This window comes from Sus scrofa, chromosome 13, assembly GCF_000003025.6.
Source record: "Sus scrofa isolate TJ Tabasco breed Duroc chromosome 13, Sscrofa11.1, whole genome shotgun sequence".
NCBI lineage: Eukaryota > Metazoa > Chordata > Mammalia > Artiodactyla > Suidae > Sus > Sus scrofa.
The window spans coordinates 151,120,865-151,143,930 of record NC_010455.5 but is presented as its reverse complement, the minus strand read 5'-3'; the positions used below and the strand labels follow the sequence as shown (position 1 = coordinate 151,143,930).

At 41.3% G+C, this 23,066-nt stretch overlaps 1 protein-coding gene across 1 annotated transcript in view; it reads right to left on the bottom strand.

The window, feature by feature from the left end:
- MYH15 (myosin heavy chain 15) overlaps positions 1–23,066 on the bottom strand; it is a 148,363-nt gene that overhangs the window by 13,003 nt on the left and 112,294 nt on the right. Inside the window, exons 34-38 of the mRNA XM_021069826.1 lie at positions 12,470–12,662; positions 12,049–12,252; positions 8,095–8,220; positions 5,857–6,027; positions 2,375–2,479 (exon numbers count right to left, since the gene is read on the bottom strand). Coding sequence (XP_020925485.1) covers positions 2,375–2,479; positions 5,857–6,027; positions 8,095–8,220; positions 12,049–12,252; positions 12,470–12,662 — 799 coding nt within the window. The remainder of the gene's footprint in view (positions 1–2,374; positions 2,480–5,856; positions 6,028–8,094; positions 8,221–12,048; positions 12,253–12,469; positions 12,663–23,066) is intronic.

Below are 23,066 nucleotides of genomic sequence, written 5' to 3'. Positions count from 1 at the left end.
TTAAATAACACCTACACACAGATCCCTGAATAAGGAAGCAGTTAAAGGTAAAATGGAGCAGGTGGATTGGGGGGGGCAGAAAAACTGTCTTACCTTCTGTAACAAGTATAGGTTCCTAATTCTATGTCCTGCTTTACAGTATATTTTTCTAGACACTGGAGAGAGAAAAATGGGATGAATTTCCAGATGCTAAAGGAGTATGGGGGGAAGAGAAATGGTCGGGGAGACTGGCCATAGAACTATTATGGATGGGGGGGTCACACTTGATTCCCTTTTCCAATGTGGTGTGATCTTCCCAAAGGATTTCTCCTAGGAAAGGAAAACCATATTTATGTCCCTTTTAAATGACATTTTATAATGGCACCTACAATATACTATCACAAAACACCCCGCCTTGTAGTTATTTTGATGTTAAAGGAAGGCAGATTGAATTGATTCAATATCTACCTTGAATATTTAAAAACCAGGTATTAATACCAAGCGATGTGAAAGGTTTTCTAATACCTCTTTAAACAACAGGGCCTAGCCTGATATCTTGCACAAAAAGGTCCTCAGTGGGTATTATCAGATTTGATGGCAGAAAATCATTGCATAATTGAATAGGTATACTCCAAGCATTGTGCAGATACTCGGAAGAAATTAGGAAATACACCTCCAAACTGGTACCAGGGGAACACTAAGATTATTGCTATGAAGAAACAAAGATAACACAATAGAATGAGATTGTATTCTTTGGGACAATGAAAATCAAAGAAAGTGTAGCTTTGGTGTATTGTTATATAACAAACCTGTTTACAGAAGAACACAGTAGGAATAATCCATAGGAAAAGAAAAAGAAAAACCCAGACATAATTAACGAGCAGCATTTCACTTCCTCATGTTTTCCTATTCTCACTCAAAAGAACAGCCTAGCATATCTCTCATGTTCCCTAGGTGTTTACTTCCTCAGACACACACACCATGGGCACACTCCTCAGGGGCTTTGGTAATAATACTCAGCATGGTCTAAAGAAGTGTCAGACTAACTTCCTTAGAAAAGAACCTCTTATTCAGCAAAGAAGGATTGTGCAAATAGTTCATTTCATCTTAATTAGCTCAAGATGATGCTTCTGAAGTGCTCAGCTCCCTTATTAACACTATCCTTCCTACTGCAAGGGAGGAAGACTTTGATGTCTCTGATACCCACTCAGCCTCAGGGACCAGCAACAGCACTGGCAGATCTCACATGAGTGCCATCCAGGTTGCCGTAAAATGGGTGCCTAGGATGAGTTCAGCTTTTCACTGAAACAAGCCACCTCATGTAGCAGGAAGGCTGGAAAGTGCCCTTTTGGCAACTGTATTCAACAACTGGAATATGTGCACCTTCTCTGTGCCAGGAAGGTGCTGGGCCCAGAGTGGTGAGCAAGACAGGGCCTTTGCTATCATGGAATCTTTGGTCTTCTCTCTTTTTGTTGTTGTTTCTCTTTATGGGGGTTGGGGGCAAACCTGCAGCATATGGAAGTTCCTAGGCTAGGGGTCAAATTGGAGCTGTAGCTGTCGGCCTACACCACAGGCACAGCAATGTGGATCTGAGCCAAGTCTGCGACCTACCCCACAGCTCACAGCAACACCAGATCCTTAACCCACTGAATGACGCCAGGGATCGAACCTGTGTCCTCATGGATATTAGTTGAGTTCATTAACCACTGAGCCATGATGGGAACTCCTGGTCTTCTCTTTTTGAAGAAAAGGGAAGAAAGGCTAAAAAATGAAGGCAGAAGTGAAGGAGTACATTGCTACTCTGGAAATGCATTAGATGGTAAGAAGTCTGCCCACCTCTTTTCAATTATTTGCTCAGGCCAATGCCAGTCTACAGGAAAAGAGTCAGAAAGCTGTGGGGGCCTCTCAGCATCTCCTCTGTTTCCACCTGGCACCAGCCCCAGATAAGCCCTTGGTGGCCTGGAGTGTTTGTGTGCCCAGAAAACAAGAGTGGAAATGTCCCCTGCTCCAATTTAGCTAGTGTCCTATGTAACCTGCTGGCTGAGTCACCACCCGTCACTTCATTTACACATTGTTCTCGCTCAGCCTCTCACAGGAAGACATCTTTCTGAAAGTGCTGCAGACATTATGTGTGAAAAAACAAGGACAGTATAAATAGCTTTTCACTTGTAATTGCAACTTGTCACTCACATTTTGCTTCCTGAGAGCTCCGAAAAGGACCATCTCAAACCCATAATAGCACAGGAGCCCTGGAAGAGTGAATTGGTATCTCCTGCTGAGGGACAGCAAAGATGGAAAGAGAGCTATAGGAGACCTGGGGGCCGTTTTGGGCTTGAAGGAGCACAGTGTCCAGGGCAGAGCAGCCAAGTGAACAGGGAGTGGCTTCCCAGAGTACCTGATAGGTCAGCTCTTTGATGCAGCGCTCAAGCCTGCGGGCTCCTCTCTGGGCCTCTGCGTTGCGTCGGACCTCGCTCTCCAGTTCACCTTCTAGTTCATGAACCTGCAAGCAAACCATGGCCTCAGACTACAGGCAGGCAGCCAGCAAGCCAGGCTGGCATTGGATTTGCCAAACAGCATGATCATTTGGAAGAGAGTGACATCATACAGGGAAGATGTGTCCACTCTCATCCTGGCCGTGGTGAAACAGGACAACTTCTCTGGGAAAAGCGCTTTGCCAAAAGTGAGCTGGCTGAACCATGTGAGCGCATAAAAGGACTATTTAGGCTCTGAAGGATGTGAAAGCCTAATCCATGCAGAGATGGTAAACATCCCCTCTTAGATTACAAAATCACATGCACAAGCTGTATGTATGAATGGATGTAAGTACACAGAGGGTCTAAGCTATCTGTACCACTCTTTAAGGACTTATCCAATATACTACCTCATCTTCATCTTCCTTCTCCATGTTCAGCTCTGACTCTCTAAAGAAATCAGACCCTGAGTCTATGTCACACATATAACCCACAACCCCACAAGCCCTGCTCTGTGGGAGAGCTATAGTACAGAGTAACAGCTGGCCTGTGGCCTTGTAGAGTTATAGGAACAAAGGTTAACATAGAACATAGCATTCATTCGATAAATATTTGATGTCTACTACACACCAGCCATCAAGGCCAAGGATACAACAGGGAACAAAACAGATCAAAATCTCTCCTCTCTATAAGCATCCATTATAATGAAGGGAAACACAAACAAAACAAAGTAGAATATAGAATACATTAGATGGGAGTTCCCGTCAAGGCACAGTGGAAATGAATCCAACGAGGAACCATGAGGTTGTGGATTCGATTCCTGGCCTTGCTCAGTAGGTTAACGATCCGGCGTTGCCATGAGCTGTGGTGTAGGCTGCAGATGTGGCTTGGATCTGGCGTTGCTGTGGCTGTGGCGTAGGCTGGCAGCTGTAGCTTTGATTAGACCCCTAGTTTGGGAACCTCCATATGCCACAGATGTGGCCCTAAAGAGAAAAAAAATAAAAATAAAAAAATAGCATACATTAGATGGTGATAAGTGGTACGGAGAGAAATAGAGCTGGACATGGGGGTAGGGAGTTGATGGGGGAGGGAGTTGGCTGCACCTTTTTTTCCTCTAGATAGCTGTGGTCCTCTCCTGCCTTCTTCTTAATGCAGATGTCACCTTCTAAGTGACACCTTCCTGATCACCTTCTAAACTTACAAAGCACAGCCCCCTGGGGCATGAGCATGGCTGGTGTGTCTGTGCCCACCTCTCACTTTCCTCCCCTCTGAAGTCCTCCTCAGAGAGGGGTGGGGAAGGGGCAGGAGTGTAGACAGGTGAGCAAACTCCTTGTGGATAAGGCCCATTTAAAAAATTCTTCTGGGAGTTCCCGCCATAGCTCAGTGGAAACCAATCTGACCAGCATCCATGAGGACATGGGTTCAATCCCTGGCCTTGCTCAGTGGGTTAAGGATCCGGCGTTGCTGTGAACTGTGGTGTAGGTCGTAGATGCGGCTCAGATCTGGTGTTGCCATGGCTGTGGTGTAGGCCAGCGGCTATAGCTCTGATTAGACCCCTAGGCTGGGAACCTCCATATGCCGTGGGTGCGGCCCTAAAAAGACAAAGAATAAAAAACTCTCCTGAACCTTATCAGACAGGATACCAATGCACTATTCTGTCAGTTGGGACATGACACCAACAGAGGTCTGCCTCTACTTTTTAAAGTACTTCTTATGGTTTGTTGTTGTTTTTTAAGTGGTTAAAACACCTCAGGGAAAAATCACTTTATTAAAGGAAATCCTAGATATTACATAATTTCACATGTAAATATTTTTTATGTAATTCTAATGGAAAATGGTAATATGATCATGTTTTTAAGAAAACCAATCATATTTCCTTAGTTTCATCTGATCATCAGGAGCTCACTGCTGCTCAATTATCACTGGTTCTATTACTGTCCTTAATAGTGGACAAACAGCAATTGGAAATGAAATGAAATCCTGCAGTCTTAAATCTGAGTTGTAAATGCCAGTATCATTCATGTAATTTTGAGGAGAAAAAAGCATATTCTAAGTCCTTTGATTTTATACCTATATGGTTTTTATCATATACTAAAAATCTTGGTTGTTATTATATATGCTGTTGGACAATTACATGAGTATTATTCCTAGCGGCAATAATAAGATATTGTTATTTTAAAACTACATATACAGCTTGCTTTGCTATTTTGTTTTGTCCTTACACTTATTCCCTAAAGGATGTACAGACTAAACTATGTTTAAAAGTCCTGGGAATAATTGTTCTTTGTGTTTTATGCCCCTCTCCCAACTTTCTATAGAGTTAGCTCCATTTGCTTCCTTTTGTCTTAAAATTTTAGGGATTATTTCATTTTTCTCCCTGATTTACAATTGTTTTTAAATATGAAGCTTGTAAATGTTTCATATGATTTTGCAATCAAACAACTAAACAGGTGCATTCAAAAGGTCTAACTTCCATCTCTGTGTTCTCTTTCCATGAGTAGCTGTTTTTATTAGTCTTTGTTTTATCCTGTCGCAAATTCTTTTTGAAAATATAAGCAAATGTGAACATGCCTTCATATTTACCTCCTTTCTTGCAGAGAAGGTTGTATACTCTCCACCGTGCTGAGCCTTTTATCATTATACTGCTAGGAATGATTTCTAGAACATCATAGAGCTTTTCCTCATTCCTTTTTAATCAGTGTGATTAAATGAATGTGCCATAAATGTGCACTGCTATTCCATTAAATGGATACACCATAAATGTGCAAAGGCAATATTTTATTTTCCAGAGGCCCTTCTGAGCCACGAAATCCCAAATATTCTTTCCATCCCTCACAGCATTTGCCACATGACCTGCACATTGTCACTGGAATTGATGCAATAATTTAAGAAATCCTATTGTCAGGATAGGTCTTCCTAATTTTTTTAAAACTCTCTGAAGAAGGCAGGTATACATAATTTCTGTCAGTCCCTACCATATCTTCACTAGTCTTTTTTGATCCTTGATGTAGTTATTTCCCTCCCCCTTTTCTGGCTGTTAGGAAATGGACATTCTCCACAGGAAATAACAGGAGCAAAGGCACAGAAGCAAGACTGTGAGGGTCTGTTTGGCAACAGTGGGTTTCCCAGGCTTCAGGGAGCCTAGAGCTAGGGTGAGTGAGTGGGAGGAGATGTATACTCACTTAGCAGGAAGGTGGATTTCGTCCAGTCTAAGAGAAGCCCTATTTGGTGGCCCAAAGTCAAGAAGAATGAATAAATATTTTGAGATGTGACACTCTCAGAGGTCAGAAAGTGCTACAAGCAAAAGTGATGAGCGAGGTAGGGCCTCTCGGATGTGATATTCTAGGACAATCAGGGTTCGAACTGGGAGCTGTCAAGACCCCATGACTACCCAGCAAACTCCTACCCTGGATTCTAGTTTCTGGATTTGCTTCCTTGTCCCCATCAGGGCAGTCTGTTCAGCGTCATCCAGCCTTTCTTGTAAGTCTTTAATTGTCTGCTCCATGTTCTTTCTCATCTTCTCCAGGTGGGCACTGGTGTCTTGTTCCTTCTTCAGTTCTTCTGACATATTTGCTACCTAGAAAAGGAGGAAAGGGACTGAGAATCTGGCAGCCAACTGAGCTTAACATTTCACCCACAGTCAGTTCCTGATGTGACTCGGGATCCTGCCTTGCCCATGTGTATTTAATCTCTTCCCACTATGCTCTCCCTACCCTCTGTGGCCCTCGAGTTTGTTAACCCCAAGGCAATCTAGATAGTGGCAGCTCCTGAAGAGATTGGGATGAGGGGTGATGGAAACAGATCAAAGATGAAATACTATGTCAACATCTTTACACAATACCTGCACTGAAAGAAAGGTGAACCATGGAACATGTTCTATAGCAACAAGCACCTGGAAAAGTGTGGACTGCCTATGAGAATCTTTTTCACATCTCACTTCTGCAATTTTGTGTTTTGAAACTGCAAACAAGTTTAGGCTCCAGGAACTTGGCAGCAATAGATGCTCTGGGTGCCAATACTCTGGCACAAAGAAGGTTAATGCTTGTGAAGCCTGCTCTTGGCTTAGGCTATGTATACAAGGGCTTGGTGTCTTGGTGCAATTATTAAGAACTGTTTCATGAATATCTCAGTGCCTTTGATGTAAGAACACTGCCCTCCCAGCCAAAGTTTCTCTGTCTATCAGGTTACCAACCATCTGTACAATTTAAGTGTGAGACGTCTGGGCAGATGGCGAGGGCAAAGAATGAATTATGGAGGCAACTCTGGGTTCTGCTGTGTGTGGTTGGAACTCAGGGCTGAACTCTTGGAGAATTACAGGCAGGGGAAGAAATAGTGAGTTCAGTTTTTCAACACTGTCCAGAAAATTTTATAAAGGGAAGGTTATGCAGTTAGTCTTCCTAATGTGTGACTGCATAAATTTACCAAGCAGGAGGAGACGCTCTTTTTATTCCTTGTTATCTATGTTGATTTTCATAAATGTTAAGTATTTTATTTTTTCATTGGCCAGACACTTTTAAGCTTTCACACACCTCTTTTCCATCAGAGAGCAGAGTGTCTGCCTTGATACAAAATGGCTGAGTGCTAGGCTTGCTTCCCCATTCTTGTAGATCTATAGTAGCCTGATAGCTAGGATTTGGAGCAAAAGTTCCATTTAGCTCCCTGAGTGCTAAATAACTCAGGAAAATACAGAAATGAGCTTTTCTCTTCTTGTGAATTTTACAATGGCTAATATAAAATCGAGTTGAACACTGTGTCTCCTCGGTTCCCATACACTTTTTAGCAAGAGGATCAGCTGTCATTCACATGGCAAAGTCAGGGCTTCTGCATCTGGTTGTGTGTCTGATGGACTGCAAAAAATCATGTGATGGGGTTGGGGTGAGTGGAGGCTGAAATCAAGCCCAAGCTCTGCTCAATAAGCACTGGGTCCAGCCAGGCTGTCCTTAACACACAGACTTCTCCCCACCTCCCTCCTTCTGCAATTTTTTTTTTTTTTTTTGCTGAGTACTGCCTTCTGCTTGCCATGCCTTTTGAGAGGAGTCTTCATCTGCCCACAGTGGGTGTCCAGAGGGCGTCCTTTTCCAGTTCCCACAAAGGTACAGTCAGGTCTGGCAGCCAACCCTGAGCTTAGTGTCATTTAGAAAAGCACCACAATCAACAATCTTAAACTTGCCGATAAAGAAAGTATGCCAGCCCCGAAGCCCTTCTTCACCAGCCTGAGTCTGTTACTGAAGCAGTAGTACAGGCTGTAAAAAGTAAGTGAAATAAGCATTCTTTCCAGATCATCGTCATAAAACCATTACAGACCCTAGGAAAATAGCTATTAGAAAGGAAACAGAAGAATTGTTTCTAGACAGTAGATTTATCGATTCACAAGTGGAAAGTGGATTAACTTTTGAAAAAATCTCCTGCTTTCATAAGATTTTGCTTGTGGCAATTCGGCTGCTCCTTTTCATTGCCTGAATAGGTTGGCAGGGAGGAGCTAATTGGCCTAATTTTTCAAAATGGGGACAGAGAGGTCAGCTGTCCTCCTCCTGGCTCTATGGAGAATCAATGGACTCCTCTGGCTGCAGCTTTGCTCTGCCCCTTGGCCACTGCTCCCGTGGAATCTGGAAGACAGGACTGAGCAGGCAGTCAATGGACCCACCTCAGCGGCTGCCTTCTCGGCCTTCTCTTCTGCATTTTGACACCCCTGCACCGCCTCTTCAGCTTCCTTCTGCATCCTGGCAACATCAACCTCCAGTTTCTTCTTCTGGCTGAGGAGACTTGTGTTCTAAGGAAAAGCAGCATCTGAATTAGGCAAGTTGAGATCAGTGGTGGAAACGCAAGCTGGTCCATTCTGAACACACAGAGGGAGGGTGTCTGGCTGGGAGGGCACTTTCCTCTAGTTAGCTGTACTCAGTGAAGCAATATTTCCAGGCCCAGGAGGCCACATTAGAAAAGCCCCCTTCAAAGGCAGGCTTGAATGCAAGGGATTTCATCTATTAAAGGTTCAGGACTAAAGATAACAGCAGTCTGAATCAGAAAGGAGAAATGGATCCAGGCAACCTATAAGCCCCAAACACGTGTTTGGTTGTCAGATTGCTGAGGAATGCATTTTTCTGCCTTTTGCGTTTTGATGGGAAAAAGCAAGTGTCCCAGAGCAGAAGTCAGGGTCAGTAGCAGACATGTGGAAAGCAAGGGTTTGGGGAATAAAAATCAGCTTCCAGCATGCTGCTCCAGGGTGAAAAAGAATCTTCTTTGTTGTCTACCTCCCTTCCTATCTCAGTCTGCAGTGAGGGGGTGGGGAAAGCAGTTCACCTGAGCCTCCCCCCTCTCCCGTCCCGCTGGCCCCTCCCACCTTAGAAACCTCCCTTACACTGGAAGATTATCTGTGTTCTTTGGCTGGTGCTGCCCTACTTCTTTCCTTCCTGGGTTGTGACATTAGAGGCTGAAGCTCCTATTTGGTTTATGTTTGCAGCACAGCTTTTCTGAGGGTGTGAAATCTTAGCACGGAGAATGTATTTAAAAGGCATAGCCTTCCTATTTTTAATTTCTCCTCTGTTCTTTCAGTTTCCTCTAGCTAATGCCTCTCTCAGTGATAAGATTAAGCCTTGGAAATAGGAAGGAAGGGAGATATTCCAGCCTCACAGGTCCTACCCTGTTTCCTTGATGGCGGGAAGCACCTCTGTCAAGGTTGCCATCCTTGGCAACCCAAGGGCTCTGTGCACCCCAGGCCTCCCACACCATGAGTGTGATCTAGGGCTGAGGGTATTTCCTGGAGTGCATTGGGATGCTCACTGAACAAAACTCCAGAGGAACTCTTTCTTTGTAAAGAAAGGTGCAAGTATAAATATTGATTTGTTTATATATAGAATCATTTAAAATCTGCCAGGGACATGATGGTTAAAATCTTCTCAAGCTGAGTGATTCTTTAATTGGTTCTCTTTGGGAGGAAGAGGGTAAGGGAGCATTGTGCAGAGGGGCAATCTAGATAGTCCCAGATTTGAAAAATGACACTTGCAATCAGACAAGGACAAGTTTGGCCTCATATGTTTGCTAGGCTCGAGGTCTGGGAAAGAAGAAGGTTCCATAAAGTGCTTCTTATACGTCAGTCACAAGGTTGACAGTGTTCTAGTAATTGCAAGGCGTCCTCACATAGCTAAGGTAGGGGAAGAGTCCTTGTGAGCAGTATATCACCCAGACTGGAGCTGCTCAAAGGGTAATCTCTGGGCCTACAGCATCATCTGAAAACTTGTTTGATTCCTGGGTCCTACTGCAGAGATTTTGATTCAGTGGGTCTGGGGTAAGACCTGAGAATTTGCATTTTTGTGTTAGTTTCTCTGATACACCTAAAATTTCCATTCTGCTCTAGAGATCAAGTCTCCACTGCCTAATTTTCTTTCCTTCTTTCTTTCTTTTTTTTTTTTTTTTTGGCAAAATATCCCTTCCTGTCTTCTTTTACTCTGGTTGATGCCCTTATATCTCTCTAGGCTAGTGGTTTTTCATCTTACCGGAAGCCACTACATCATCAGTTACAATGTGCCTGGCAAATGATTTGTTACCAATAGCTATTAAGTACTACAGATAGTGGATGATTTACTTTTTAAAAATTCAATATTCTACTTTACTAGAAATCCCACTTATTGTATTTAGTTAAGCTTTCTTGAGAAAGAAAGAAAATACTGAAGTGAGTTAGCCTGCTGGGAATTGTGTATAATCTATAGCCTATTTGTCTTATGCCACCTGGTATTCAAATAGGATTGTGTCATACACATGGACACAAAAGTCAAATGGTAAGCACAGACTAAATGCAATGCCTTCCAGCTGGTACATCTGTGGTTTACACTTCTTTTATCTAGTGTTTTTCAGTGGGGTCACAGTTGGCATTCTGGGAAGGGCAATTCTTTGTGATGTTGAATTATTCTGAATCTTGCAGGAGCAGTAGTGTCTGCGGACTCTGCCCACTAAATGTCAGTAGCATTTTCCAGTCACTATGGCAACCAAAATGATCCCACAGACATTTCTAAATACCCCAGAGCATGGCACATCTGCCCCTGGTTGTTTTAATCCATCCTTCACAAATATCATCAGAGTAGACTTCCTAAAAGGCAAATCTAATAACTTCACCCCCCAGATACTCACAGTTCTTCAGCAGACCCCCATTTAGCTGCACGACAGAATTCAAACTCCATCAGTCTCAGACTCAAGGTCCCTGAAGACTCTACCTGCCTCTCCCTTCGCAATAATTCTTCTGATCTCTTCTAACCCAGCCCCATGCTCTAGCAAGTATATCAATTTCCTTAACAATGTTCCTTAACATTCTACATTCCCTCTTCTTCCTATGTCTCTGTCCTTGACTTTTCTCTCTACCTGGCTGACTTCTTACATGTCCTTCATGACTCAGATTAAGGATACTGTTCATTTTCCTAAGTCTAGGATTGTCAGGGAAGAGTTTTCTATAGGGGTACGCTTGCTTTATCACTAACTATACTCCCAACAGTACATCATAGTTTATTTACTTATATCTGAACATTTTTAGGATGATGGAGGCATTTTGTATCTATCTCTGCCATGCATACATGTCCAGGTTGTGGTAGGTATCCTATAAATGTTTGTTGAATGACTCATTTACTATATGCATTTGTCCCAGCCATTGTGGTTTCTCTTGATGCTATGAGAATGGCAAAGATTCTAAGAATTTTCGCTTTGTGTCACTTACATAATCTTCCATGAGAAGCCAGAGCCCTGATGCTCATCATAGACGTCAGCAACCACTCAGTACTGTTTGAAATTTCCTGGCTCTGAGCCAAAAGCACTTTTTTTTTTTTTTTTTTTTTGGAATCCCGGGATGCTGTAGGAGCAGATGGCTTAGAGGGGACAGGAGATGCAGGCAAGTGATCATGGAACACTAGGGAACATCCCTCTCCCTCTCTCTCCCTCCCTCTATCTCTCCAGCATCCTAGCTATGAGTGCTTGACAGTTCATTCCTCTGCAGGGCTTAGTGTTATGGGTAAAATTGTGCCCCTCCAGGCAAAAAAAAAAAAAAAAAAAAAGTTGTTGTCCTAACCCTCAATCCTCAGAATGTGACCTTACTTAGCAGTAGGGTATTTACAGAGGTAATCAAGTTAAAAGGAGGTCATTAGGGTGTATCCTAATGCAGTATGACTGATGTCCTCATAAAAAAATGGAAATTTAGACCGCTACAGGCACAGAGGGAAGGCGATGTTAAGTCACAGAGAAAATGCCATGTGAAGGTAGAAAACTGAAGTGACTAAGAAGCTAGGAAGAGCAAGGAAAGATGCCCCTCCAAGATTTGGAGGACATGCAGGACCCTGCCAACACCTTGATTTCAGACATCTAGCTTCTGGAACTGTGAGTGAATATATTTCTATTGTTTTACGTCTCTCGGTTTGTGGACAGTTTGTGGCAGCCCCAGGGAACCAATGCCTTTGGGGATGAACGACGGGTGTGCCTGCCATTCTGATGTTAAAGGCTCTTTCCCACCCATGGGCCACCCTCAAGGATCCAGTGGCAACTGTGTATAGTACAAAGCCTAAGGGTGTGGAAACCACTGCCTTCAGCCAGCTCATGTGGCTAATGGGGAGTTTATGGGCCCCACCTGGGCATGGAAGAGATTGATTTTTTCTGTGGCTTCCAGGAGCTCCTCCTCTGCCAGCCTGCGCCCTCGTTCTGTCTGCTCCTGAAAGGACCTCAGTTCCTCGAGTTCAGACTGGAGAAGAGTGTTCCGCCTCTCAGCCACTGCTACTTGCTCCTTCAGCTCACTGTTCAGGCGGGTGCTGTCTTCCAACTGCACCCGAAGGTCCTGCAAGAGAAAACACCTGCCAGCATTCAGTGGGACCTGCGCCTGGGTGCTCACGAGCTCTGAACATGGCCTGCCCATTGAATGCAAGCATGTGCTTGTTCTCCTGAAGGATCAGATTTGCTGTCCTCAGTTTTACTGCTCCACACAACCTGTGGCTTGGTCGGCTCCCATAAGCAGTGGCATCCCTCCCCATCTCCCACCTTACAGTAGAAAATACCTTGATTTGGATCTGAAGCTGACCCAGGGATTTAGTTGCCTCTGACACCTGCCGGTTGGCACTCCCGAGCTGGAGTTCCATCTCTGTGAGGTCCCCTTCCATGCTCTTCTTTAGCCGGGTAACCTCGATCCTGCTCCTCGCTTCAGAATCCAGACTAGACTGCAGAGAGTCAATAGTGCACTGCTGCTTCCTCCTAATTTTAGAGCAACATTCAGGGAAAAAAATCGTGCACCCAAATTAAGAAAGTGTACCTGCTGTGTACACACAACAGTATCAGAATCAGAAAATAATTAAAATTCTGGGAAAAAATTATGTGTAATTAATGAGTCTAAAGGGTTTTCATCTGGAAAACATGGAGGTTGAAGGGTTAGGTCAGTGAGCATTTGTCCATCAGAACAGACTAAGATTCCCAGGCCAACTTCCTGGATGAATCAAGAAAAGCACCAGAATTTTTTTCAGGTTCCAGTAGGGCAGCCTTTGCCTTGACTAAGACCCCCTCAAGGACAGTCTAGGGTAAATATCTGGATTTCCTAGAATAGCTAAGGATGAAGGGAGGATGCTCTTAAGACAGGCATAATATTTAAACACTTTCAATGGTGAAACATGTCTGAACAAGGCAAGAAAGAGTCACCCAGATTGGAATAAGTCCTGAGTGCCAGCGCTCCTGCTCTAATGGCCTGGGATACCTAATTCCCCAAGAGTAGCACAGCTTTCTTTCTCCAGGAGTTTGGGAGTACAACAAAGGATGGGCTGAGAAAACCAACTGCTGTGTGATATTGAACTACTTCAATATGCCTTTATAACAACAAAAGCTCCATACTAAAACCATTTTTGCAAAGTGATAGAAGCTTGCACAATAGATGTGTATTCAGGAACACAATGAAAAAAATGTGGGAACCCATGGCAATCATTCTCCAGCCATCTTGCAGTGAGTTTGGAACCATGTGACTGAATCCTGACCAGTAGACTATGAACAGAAGTCTTTCCAAGCCTCAAACATACAGCTTTTTACTTGTGTGATCCTGTGCTCTTTCTCATCCACAGCAAATTTGGTGGCCACACATGGAAGATCTAGCATTTTAAGATGGAAGGAACCTGGGTTCTTGAATGACTTTGAAGTATAGCGGCCCAATCTTCATTCTACCCCATGTTGAACTCTCTGACACAAAGCAAGAATACACTTTGATGGTTTTAAGTCATCTAGATTTGTTGGTTGTGACTCAGGACAGTGTAACTGCTATAACTTAACACAGGCCCTATTAGGCTCACTCTAGGAAAGCCTAGTGCTGGGCAGATAAGACAGAGGAAGGAAGAGCCTTTTTATTCTTCAACCTCATAGAGCCCTACAAGCACAAACAATAGACATGTATTCCTCTTGGGTCAGAATTAGGCTCCACGCTGAGCTGTCATGAGGCCAATATCCTGAGCTCTGAGGATAATCAACAAGGCATACAGCCTGCAGAGGGGTAAGAATCTGGTCAGAACTTCCAACTGGATGACAGGTGGGTGGACAGGCCACTTTTCATGACCCCAGTGTAGTTCTCTACGTTGGATGAGGAGAGATCTCAGTAGTTATGGAAGTGTACCAGAAATAACTCTAGTTCCAGAGCCCAGAGTTATCATGTCTCCTTTGCCAGCCCCACGTCCTGACCCCCTCATGATGAAGTTAGCCTCTCATGCCTATCCTTAGGTTCTGAGCTTTTGTTCTACTCCCAGATCAGAATCTTACAGGGATGCTAATATATAAAATTACTAGAGACTGTTATAGCTGAATTGTGTGCCTCCACCCTCCCTCCTGCACCAAATTCATTTGTTGAAGCTCCTAACCCTTAGTATCTCAGAATGTGAGTGTATTTAAATATAGGGCCTTTGAAGACGTGATTAATTGAAATGAGGCCCTTAGAGTGGGCCCTAATTCAATCTGACTGATGTCCTCATAAGAAGAGGAAATACGGACATCCAAAGAAACACCAGGGATGGATGTGCACAGAGAAAAGAAAATGGGAGGACACAGCAAGGTGGTCACCTGCAAGCCAAGGAGAGAGGTCCTGGGACCAAACTTGTCAACATCTTGATCTTGAACCTTCAGCCTTCAGAAATGTGAGAAAATAAATTTCTGTTTAAGCCACTCAGTATATTTTGTTATGGCAGCCCTAGCCAATAACTACTACAGGGACAAACGCTCAACATCACTGAAAGCTTTGATACACTGCTCATTTTCAGGAGTGAGGAAATGAGGAAACTCATTTTTGCCACAGCTGGCTCTCCTTATTCAGGAATGCTAAAGCATCCCTAGACTGGTATCAAATCCTCTGTACAAAGATATATTCTACTAAAGCAGACAAAATGAATGTTTCAAATTGTACTTTTGCCACAGTTGTTTATGAAACTTCACAAGTGCCTACAGACAAGAAGAAAGTGTTCTGGTTTAAGAGGCTTCTATATAATACAGGCCTAGAGAATGGCTGCTAAACAATCAGCACATTCCGCATAGAGTCAAGAAATCTTTAAAATGAAAACTCCTTAAGTACATTTTTAAGAAAAATGAAGCAGTCAGGACCACAGGAAATAGTAAGAAGTGCCTTTTCTTTCTCTTTTTTCCCCCCTGAAATGTAAAATATAATTTGAGGAGACAAACAATATGCAAGGAAGCAAACAAACGAAAATCAGAATAAAAATTTGAAACTTGAAAAATCTAAGGAAAGGAATTTCTCAGAAAAGCAAAAACTAAAAGAATACAGCAATACTAAACCTGTCATAAAGGAAATATTGAAAAGTCTTCTCTGAATAGAAAAGAAGAATCAAGGGGAAAGAGAAAATCACAATTGGAAAACAAATCACTAAAATAAGTATATAGGTTAAAAAAAGAAATCGAAAAAATTTTGTGAAAATGATACAATGATTGGCGAAAGGATGGACATGAAGATGTAAAAGAAGACATCAAGATCATAAAATGTGGGGGAGAAGAATAAGAAAATGTAGGGTTTTTTTCCCCCTAGAATGTGTTTAAGACTATACAGAAAATTAGTCCAAGACAGGTAGATATAGGAAGGTTTTAACATACATGAAAAACTGGGTAATCACAAATCAAAAACATACAGTAAATTCAAAAAAACCAACAAGAAGGGAATATAAGTATAAAACAAAAGAAAACCATCAAACAACAGAGGAAAAATAAAAAGAAAGAGACAAAAAAGAAATATAAAATCAATGGGAAATCAAGACTTAAAATGGCAATAAATACATATATATCAATAATTACTGGAGTTCCCATTGTGGCTCAGTGGTTAATGAATCTGAGTAGGAACGATGAAGCTGCAGGTTTGATCCTTGGCCCTGCTCAGTGGGTTAAGGATCTGGCATTGCCATGAGCTGTGGTGTAGGTCGCAGATGTGGTTCGGATCCCATGTTGCTGTGGCTCTGGCATGGGCCACCAGTTACAGCTCCAATTAGACCCCTAGCCTGGGAGCCTCCATATGCTGCCAGTGCAGCCCTAGAAAAGACCAAAAAAAAGACAAAAAAAAAAAAATTACCTTAACTGACAATGGACTAAATGCTCCAATCCAAACACACTGAGTGGCAGAATGGATGAAAAACAAGAGCCTACAATATGGTGCTTATAAGAGACCCATTTTAGGGCAAAGGAAACATATAGATTAAAGTGAGGGGGTAGAAAAAGATATTTCATGCAAACAGAAATGACAAGAAAGCTGCAGTTGCAATATTCATGTCATGCAAAATGGACTTCAAAACAAAGGCGATAAAGAAAGATAAAGAAGGACACTATATAATGATAAAAGGATCAATATAAGAATGGGATATTACACTCATCAACATATATGCACCTAATATGTGAGAACTCTAATACACAAAACAAACATTAACTGCCATAAAGGAGAAACACCCTAGTCACATCAATGGACAGATCTTCTGGACAGCAAATCAATAAGGCAATAGAGAACCTAAATGATACAATAGAACAGTTAGACTTAATTGATATTTTCAGGATATTATATCCAAAAAAATCAGAGTACACATTCTTTTCAAGTTCAAGTTGAACATGCTCTAGGATTGATCACAAACTAGGGCACAGAACAAGCCTCAATAAATTTAAGAGTACAGAAATTATCTCAAGCATCTTTTCTGACCATAACAGCATGAAACTAGAAATAAAATACAGAAAAAGGAGAAAAAAATAACTACATGGAGACTAAACAACATGCTATAAAAAGCCAATGGGTTAATGATGAAATCAAAGAATTAAAAAATACCTTGGGACAAATGACAATGAAAACACAACCATACAAAACCTATGGGATGTAGCAAAAGTAGTTCTCAGAAAGAAGTTCATAGTGATAGAGGCCGTCCTCAAAAAACAAGAAAAATCTCAAATAACAACCTCATCTACCACTTAAAAGAGCTATAAAAAGAAGAAACAAAGCCTGAAGTCATCAGAAGGAAGAAAATAATAAAGACCAAAAAGGAAATAAATACAATAGAAATTTTAAAAATAGGAAAAATCAAGTAAAACCAAGAGCTGACTTTTCAAAAGTGTAAATAAGATTGACAAATCTCTGCCCAGGCTCACCAAGAAGAAAAGAGAGAGAACCCAAATAAACAAAATAAGAAATGAAAAAGGAGACCTAACAACCAACACCACAAACATATAAAAAAAATAAACACACAAACAAACCATAAAGGAATACTATGAACAATTATATGCAAATAAATTTGACAACAGAGGAAATGGACAACTTTCTAGAAACAGTCAGCCCACCAAAATAGAATCAAGAGGAGATAGACAACTTGAACAGACCAATCACTAGAAGTCAAAAAGTATCTGTGATTTAAAAACTCCCTACATGGGAGTTCCCGTAGTGGCTCAGTGGTTAACAAACTCGACTAGTAACCATGAGGTTGTGGGTTTGATCCCTGGCCTCGCTCAGGGGGTTAAGGATCCGGCATTGCTATGAGCTGTGGTATAGGTCACAGAGACGGCTTGGATCTGTCTTTGCTGTGGCTATGGCATAGACCAGCAGCTGTAGCTCTGATTGGACCCCTGGTGTGGGAACCAATATATGCTGCCAGCGCAGCCCTAAAAAAAAACAGAAACAAAAACAAAAAAACTCCCTACAAATGAAAGTCCAGGACCAGATGGGTTTACAGATGAATTCTGCCAAACATTCCTTGTCAAACTCTTCCAAAAAATTGAAGAGGCGAGAACACTTCCACTGACATTCTATGAACCATCATCATTCTGATACCAAAACCAGACAAAGACCACCAAAAACAAAAATTATAGGCCAATATCTTTGATGACTGTAGATGCAGAAATTCTCATAAAATTAGGAAACAGAGTCCAACAACATATGAAGAGATTATACACCATGACCAAGTGGAATTCATCCCAATTTCACACGAATGGTTCAACATACCCAAGTCAATCAATGTGATACACCACATAAACAAAATCAAAAACTACATAATCATTGCAAGAGATGCAGAAAAAGCATTTGACAAAATTCATCATACGTTCATGATAAAAACTCGTACCAAAGTGGGTATAGAGGGAAAATATCTCAACACAATAAAAGCCATTTATGAAAAACCCACAGACAGTATAATACTCAATGGAGAAAAACTGAAAACCTTCCCCTTAAAATCTGAAATAAGACAAAGACACCACTCTCACCTCTTCTATTCAACATAGTTTTGTGAAGTCCTAGATACAACAATCAGACAAGAAAAAGAAATAAAATGTATCCAAATTGGAAGGAAAGAGGTAAAATTGTCATTATATGCAGATAACATGATACTATATATATAGAAAACTCTACAGATTCCACACAAAAACTACTTGAACTGATGAACAAAGTCAGCAAGGTAGTAGGATACAAGATTAACATACAGAAATCAGTTGCATTTTTTTTTTACACTAACAATGAAATGTCAGCAAGGAATGTAAAAAAAAAATACCTTTTAAAATTGCACCCCCCAAAATAAAATACTTAGGTATAATCCTGACCAAGGAGGTGAAAGATTTATATGCTGAGACTATAAAACATTAATAAAGGAAACTGAAGATGATTTAAAGAAATGGAAAGATAACCCATGCTCTTGGATTGGAAGAATATTGTTAAAATGGCCATACTACCCAAAGCAATCTACAGATTTAATGTGATCCCTATCAAATTACCTATAACAGTTTACACAGAACTGGAACAAATAACCCAAATATTTATATGGAATTGTAAAAGACCTGGAATTGCCAGAGCCAACCTGAAGAAAAAGAACAAAGCAGGAGGCATAACCCTCTCAGACTTCAGAGAATACTACAAAGCTACAGTAATAAAAACTGTGCTACTGGCACAAAAACAGTCATAGGAATCAATAAAACAGAATAGAGTCCAGAAATAAACCCAGACACTGATGGTCAATTAATCTTTGATAAAGGAGGCAAAAATATACAAATGGGAAAAAAGACAATATTTTCAGCAAGTGGTTTTGGAAAAGTTGGACAGCCAAATGTAAATCAATGAAATTAGAACATATCCTCACAGCCTGCACAAAAATAAACTCAAAATGGCTTAAAGACTTAAACATAAGACATAACACCATAAGACTCCTACAAGAGATCATAAGTAAAACATTCTCTGACATAAATAATACTAATGTTTTCTTAGGTTAGTCTCCAAAGGCAATAGAAATAAAACCAAAAATTAACAAATGGGACCTAATCAAACTCACAAGCTTTTGAACAGCAAAGGAAACAAACAAACCAAAAAAAGCAGGAAAGCAGGAAGGAAGGAAGGAAGGAAGGAAGGAAGGAAGGAAGGAAGGAAGGAAAGAAGGAAAGAAGGAAAGGAAAGAAAGAAGGAAAGAAGGAAGGAAAGAAGGAAAGAAGGAAAGAAGGAAAGAAAGAAGGAAAGAAGGAAAGAAGGAAAGAAGGAAAGAAGGAAAGAAGGAAAGAAAAAGAAAAAAAAAAAAAAAAGAAAGAAGGAAAGAAGGAAAGAAAAAGAAAGAAGGAAAGAAGGAAAGAAGGAAAGAAGGAAAGAAGGAAAGAAGGAAAGAAGGAAAGAAGGAAAGAAGGAAAGAAGGAAAGAAGGAAAGAAGGAAAGAAGGAAAGAAGGAAAGAAGGAAAGAAGGAAAGAAGGAAAGAAGGAAAGAAGGAAAGAAGGAAAGAAGGAAAGAAGGAAAGAAGGAAAGAAGGAAAGAAGGAAAGAAGGAAAGAAAGAAGGAAAGAAGGAAAGAAGGAAAGAAGGAAAGAAGGAAAGAAGGAAAGAAGGAAAGAAGGAAAGAAAGAGAGAGAGAGAGTTCCCGTCATGGCGCAGCAGTTAACGAATCCAACTAGGAACCATGAGGTTGCGGGTTTGATCCCTGGCCTTGCTCAGTGGGTTAAGGATCCGGTGTTGCCGTGAGCTGTGGTGTAGGTTGCAGATATGGCTCAGATCCCACATTGCTGTGGCTCTGGTGTACACCAGCGGCTACAGCTCTGATTGTACCCCTAGCCTGGGAACCTCCATATGCCACAGGAGCAGCCCAAGAAATAGCAAAAAGACCAAAAAAAAAAAAAAAAAAAAAAAAAGGAAGAAAGAAAGACAACCTATGGAATGGGAGAGAAAGTAGTTGCAAATGATGCAACCAATGAGGGCTTAAACTCCAAAATATACAAACAACACATACAACTCAACAATGAAATAACAAATAATGCAATTAAAAAATGGGCAGAAGACCTAGACCTAAATAGACATTTCTCCAAAGAAAACATATGGATGGCCAGGAGGCATATGAAAAGATGCTCAACATCACTAATTATTAGAGAAATGCAAATCAAAACTGCAATGTGGTACTGCCTCACACAGGTCAGAATGGCCATCATTAACATTAAAGTCTAAAAATAACAAATGCTGGAGAGGATATGGAGAAAAAGGGAACCCTCCTACACTATTGGTGGGAATGTAAATTGGTGCAGCCACTATGGAGAACAGTATGGAGGTTCTTCAGAAAACTAAAAACAGAAATACCATATGATCCAGAAATCCAAATACTACGTGGGCATATATCTGGACAAAACTTTCATTCAAAAAGATACATGCACCCTTATGTTCACAACAGCACCATTCACAAGAGCCAAGACATGGAAACAACCTAAATGTTCATAAACAGACGAATAGATAAAGAAGATGTGGTCTGTATATGTATACACACACACACATATACATACACATACATACATATATATATAGTGGAATATTACTCAGCCTTGAAAAAGAACTAGGTAATTATATTTGCAGCAACATGGATGCAACTAGAGATTATCATAAGTGAAGTAAGTCAGAAACAGAAAGACAAATACCATATGATATCACTTACATGTGGCATCTAAAATATGACACAAATGAACTTATCTATGAAATAGAAATAGACATATGAACAAGGAGAACAGAATTATGTTTTCCAGTGGGGAGGGGGTTGGGGGAGGGATAGAGTGGAGGTTGGGGTTAGCAGATGTGAGCTATTATATATGGACAGTATAAACAACAAGCTCTACTGTATAGCACAGAGAACTACATTGAAAGTCCTATGATAAACCATAATGGAAAGAATTATTAAAAAGTATATATATATATATGTATAAGTGAATCACCTTGTTTCTTAGCAGAAATTAACACATTGTAAATCAACTATACTTTGATTTAAAAAAGAAAAGGCTAAGGATTTTAAATTGACTGTCAATTTAATAGGTTTTTTTTCTCTTGCAATGTTTCTCATCTATATAAGATAAATGCAAAGTTTTCCTTAATTCTAATACATATCATTCAGCTTTAAAATGATTAACAAGATATTTTGCCAACTAAATGCCATGTCTGGGTTTGAGATCCTACTTCCTGAAGCTGCATTAAAATATTTTACTTAGAAATAAGAAAAGATTTAAGCAAATTCTTCTGGCAGAGACTCAGACAATAAAAGAAATCAAGTTGGATGGATAGTATATGTAAATTGAGACCACATAGAAAAGTTTGATATTACTGAGTTCAGAGGAGTGAACCATATGGAAGGAAGACATGAAGAAACGTTACTACATACCTGAAGCCACAGTGGGCAACCTGTGGGCTATGGGCTGAATCCAGTCATGCCCATATGATTTTCTATTGTCTATGGCTGCTTTTGACCTATAGTTGCAGAGTTGAGTAGCTGAAACAGAGACCCTGTAGCCCACAACCCCAAAATAATTACTACCTGACACATACAGAAAAAGTTTGCCTAACTTTCTGTAGATGATCAAAACAAACAAGTGAATTTTGATAGAGTAAGGAATTTCAATGTTTCATTCCCCAAAATTCCTTCCATAGCACCAATCCAAGTGTGTCCAAGGGGAACAGAATGAAGGCCAGGGGCACCCTGGCTCTGGGCCAGTGAGAAGATCCCCAACATTTCAGCCTTTCCTTGAATACCCTGAGTTGGGAGAGGGAGGGAGGGAGGGATGGATGGATGGATGGATGGATGGATGGATAGATAGATAGATAGATAGAAAAAAAGAAAGGAATAGTCAGTGACCACAGAAGACTTAGAAGGCACCTGATCACCTTGTTTTCAACCCAGTCTACTGCCTTGAGCAGGCCTGACTTACACGGCAGTTATGGCCACCAGGTGGCCTTCAAGCTGGCCATGAAAGTCACTCTTCCTTTCCTGTGTCCAGGATGACGAGGATCAAAAGCAGCCATCAAAACTCCTCTCCTCCTTCCATCAGTGAATGCATTGTAACCTCCTGACCTCTAGCTCTGCTAGTTACAGCATTTGTAGGGAAACAAAAAAGCCCTATCAATCCTTAAAGGCTGGGAAAGCCTCATGCAGAATAGCAGACACAGTGTCTCACCAACATGAAGCACTCAAATATCTGTTGAACAAGTCAAACCTATGACTTGTGTACCAGCTGTGCATTCTTTCACCACCAACAGGCTTCCAGTCCAGTTTATGCAGGATGAGTTCTCACCAAACGGAAGAGCAGCAGGCAGAGAGGCAGAGAATGAATGATTTGGTTTGTAGCTCTGCCAAAGTTTTGCCTTTGCCTCTGAGTCCCTCTCCTGCTCTCCTGGTCCCTTGGACTTCCTAGGTCCTGTCTCACAAGCCTCCTTCACTTACAGGCACTTCCCAAGGATTACTTAGAACAGGACTTTGAACCTCATCTGCCCTCAGGCAGTGTTTCCCTTGGGTTCTAGAATTCACCTGGCATATACTTGATTGCTCAAAATCATATGCTTTGCTAATATTTCCCTCTGGAGTTCTCTTCAGTTTCCTTTTACATCCCTTCCTCTCCCATTCCTGAAGTCAGATTAAACCCTCAGATTACTCCTAGGCATTCTGATGCAATCTGCACTGGCACAGGGCACTCACACAGAGACTGCCTGTATTGGGATTTGTGATATTTTGTGAAGATATGCTCACCTTTCCTTTCCGGATGTACCTATTAGAGTTATTATGAATCATTAACTAAAACTCATGAATAGCTCACTGCTCCCTCTGGCCCACCCTTCTTTTTTCATCCTCTTCACAGCTCCTGCCTCATCCGTCTTCATTTCTTTCTTCTCCCTGCCTG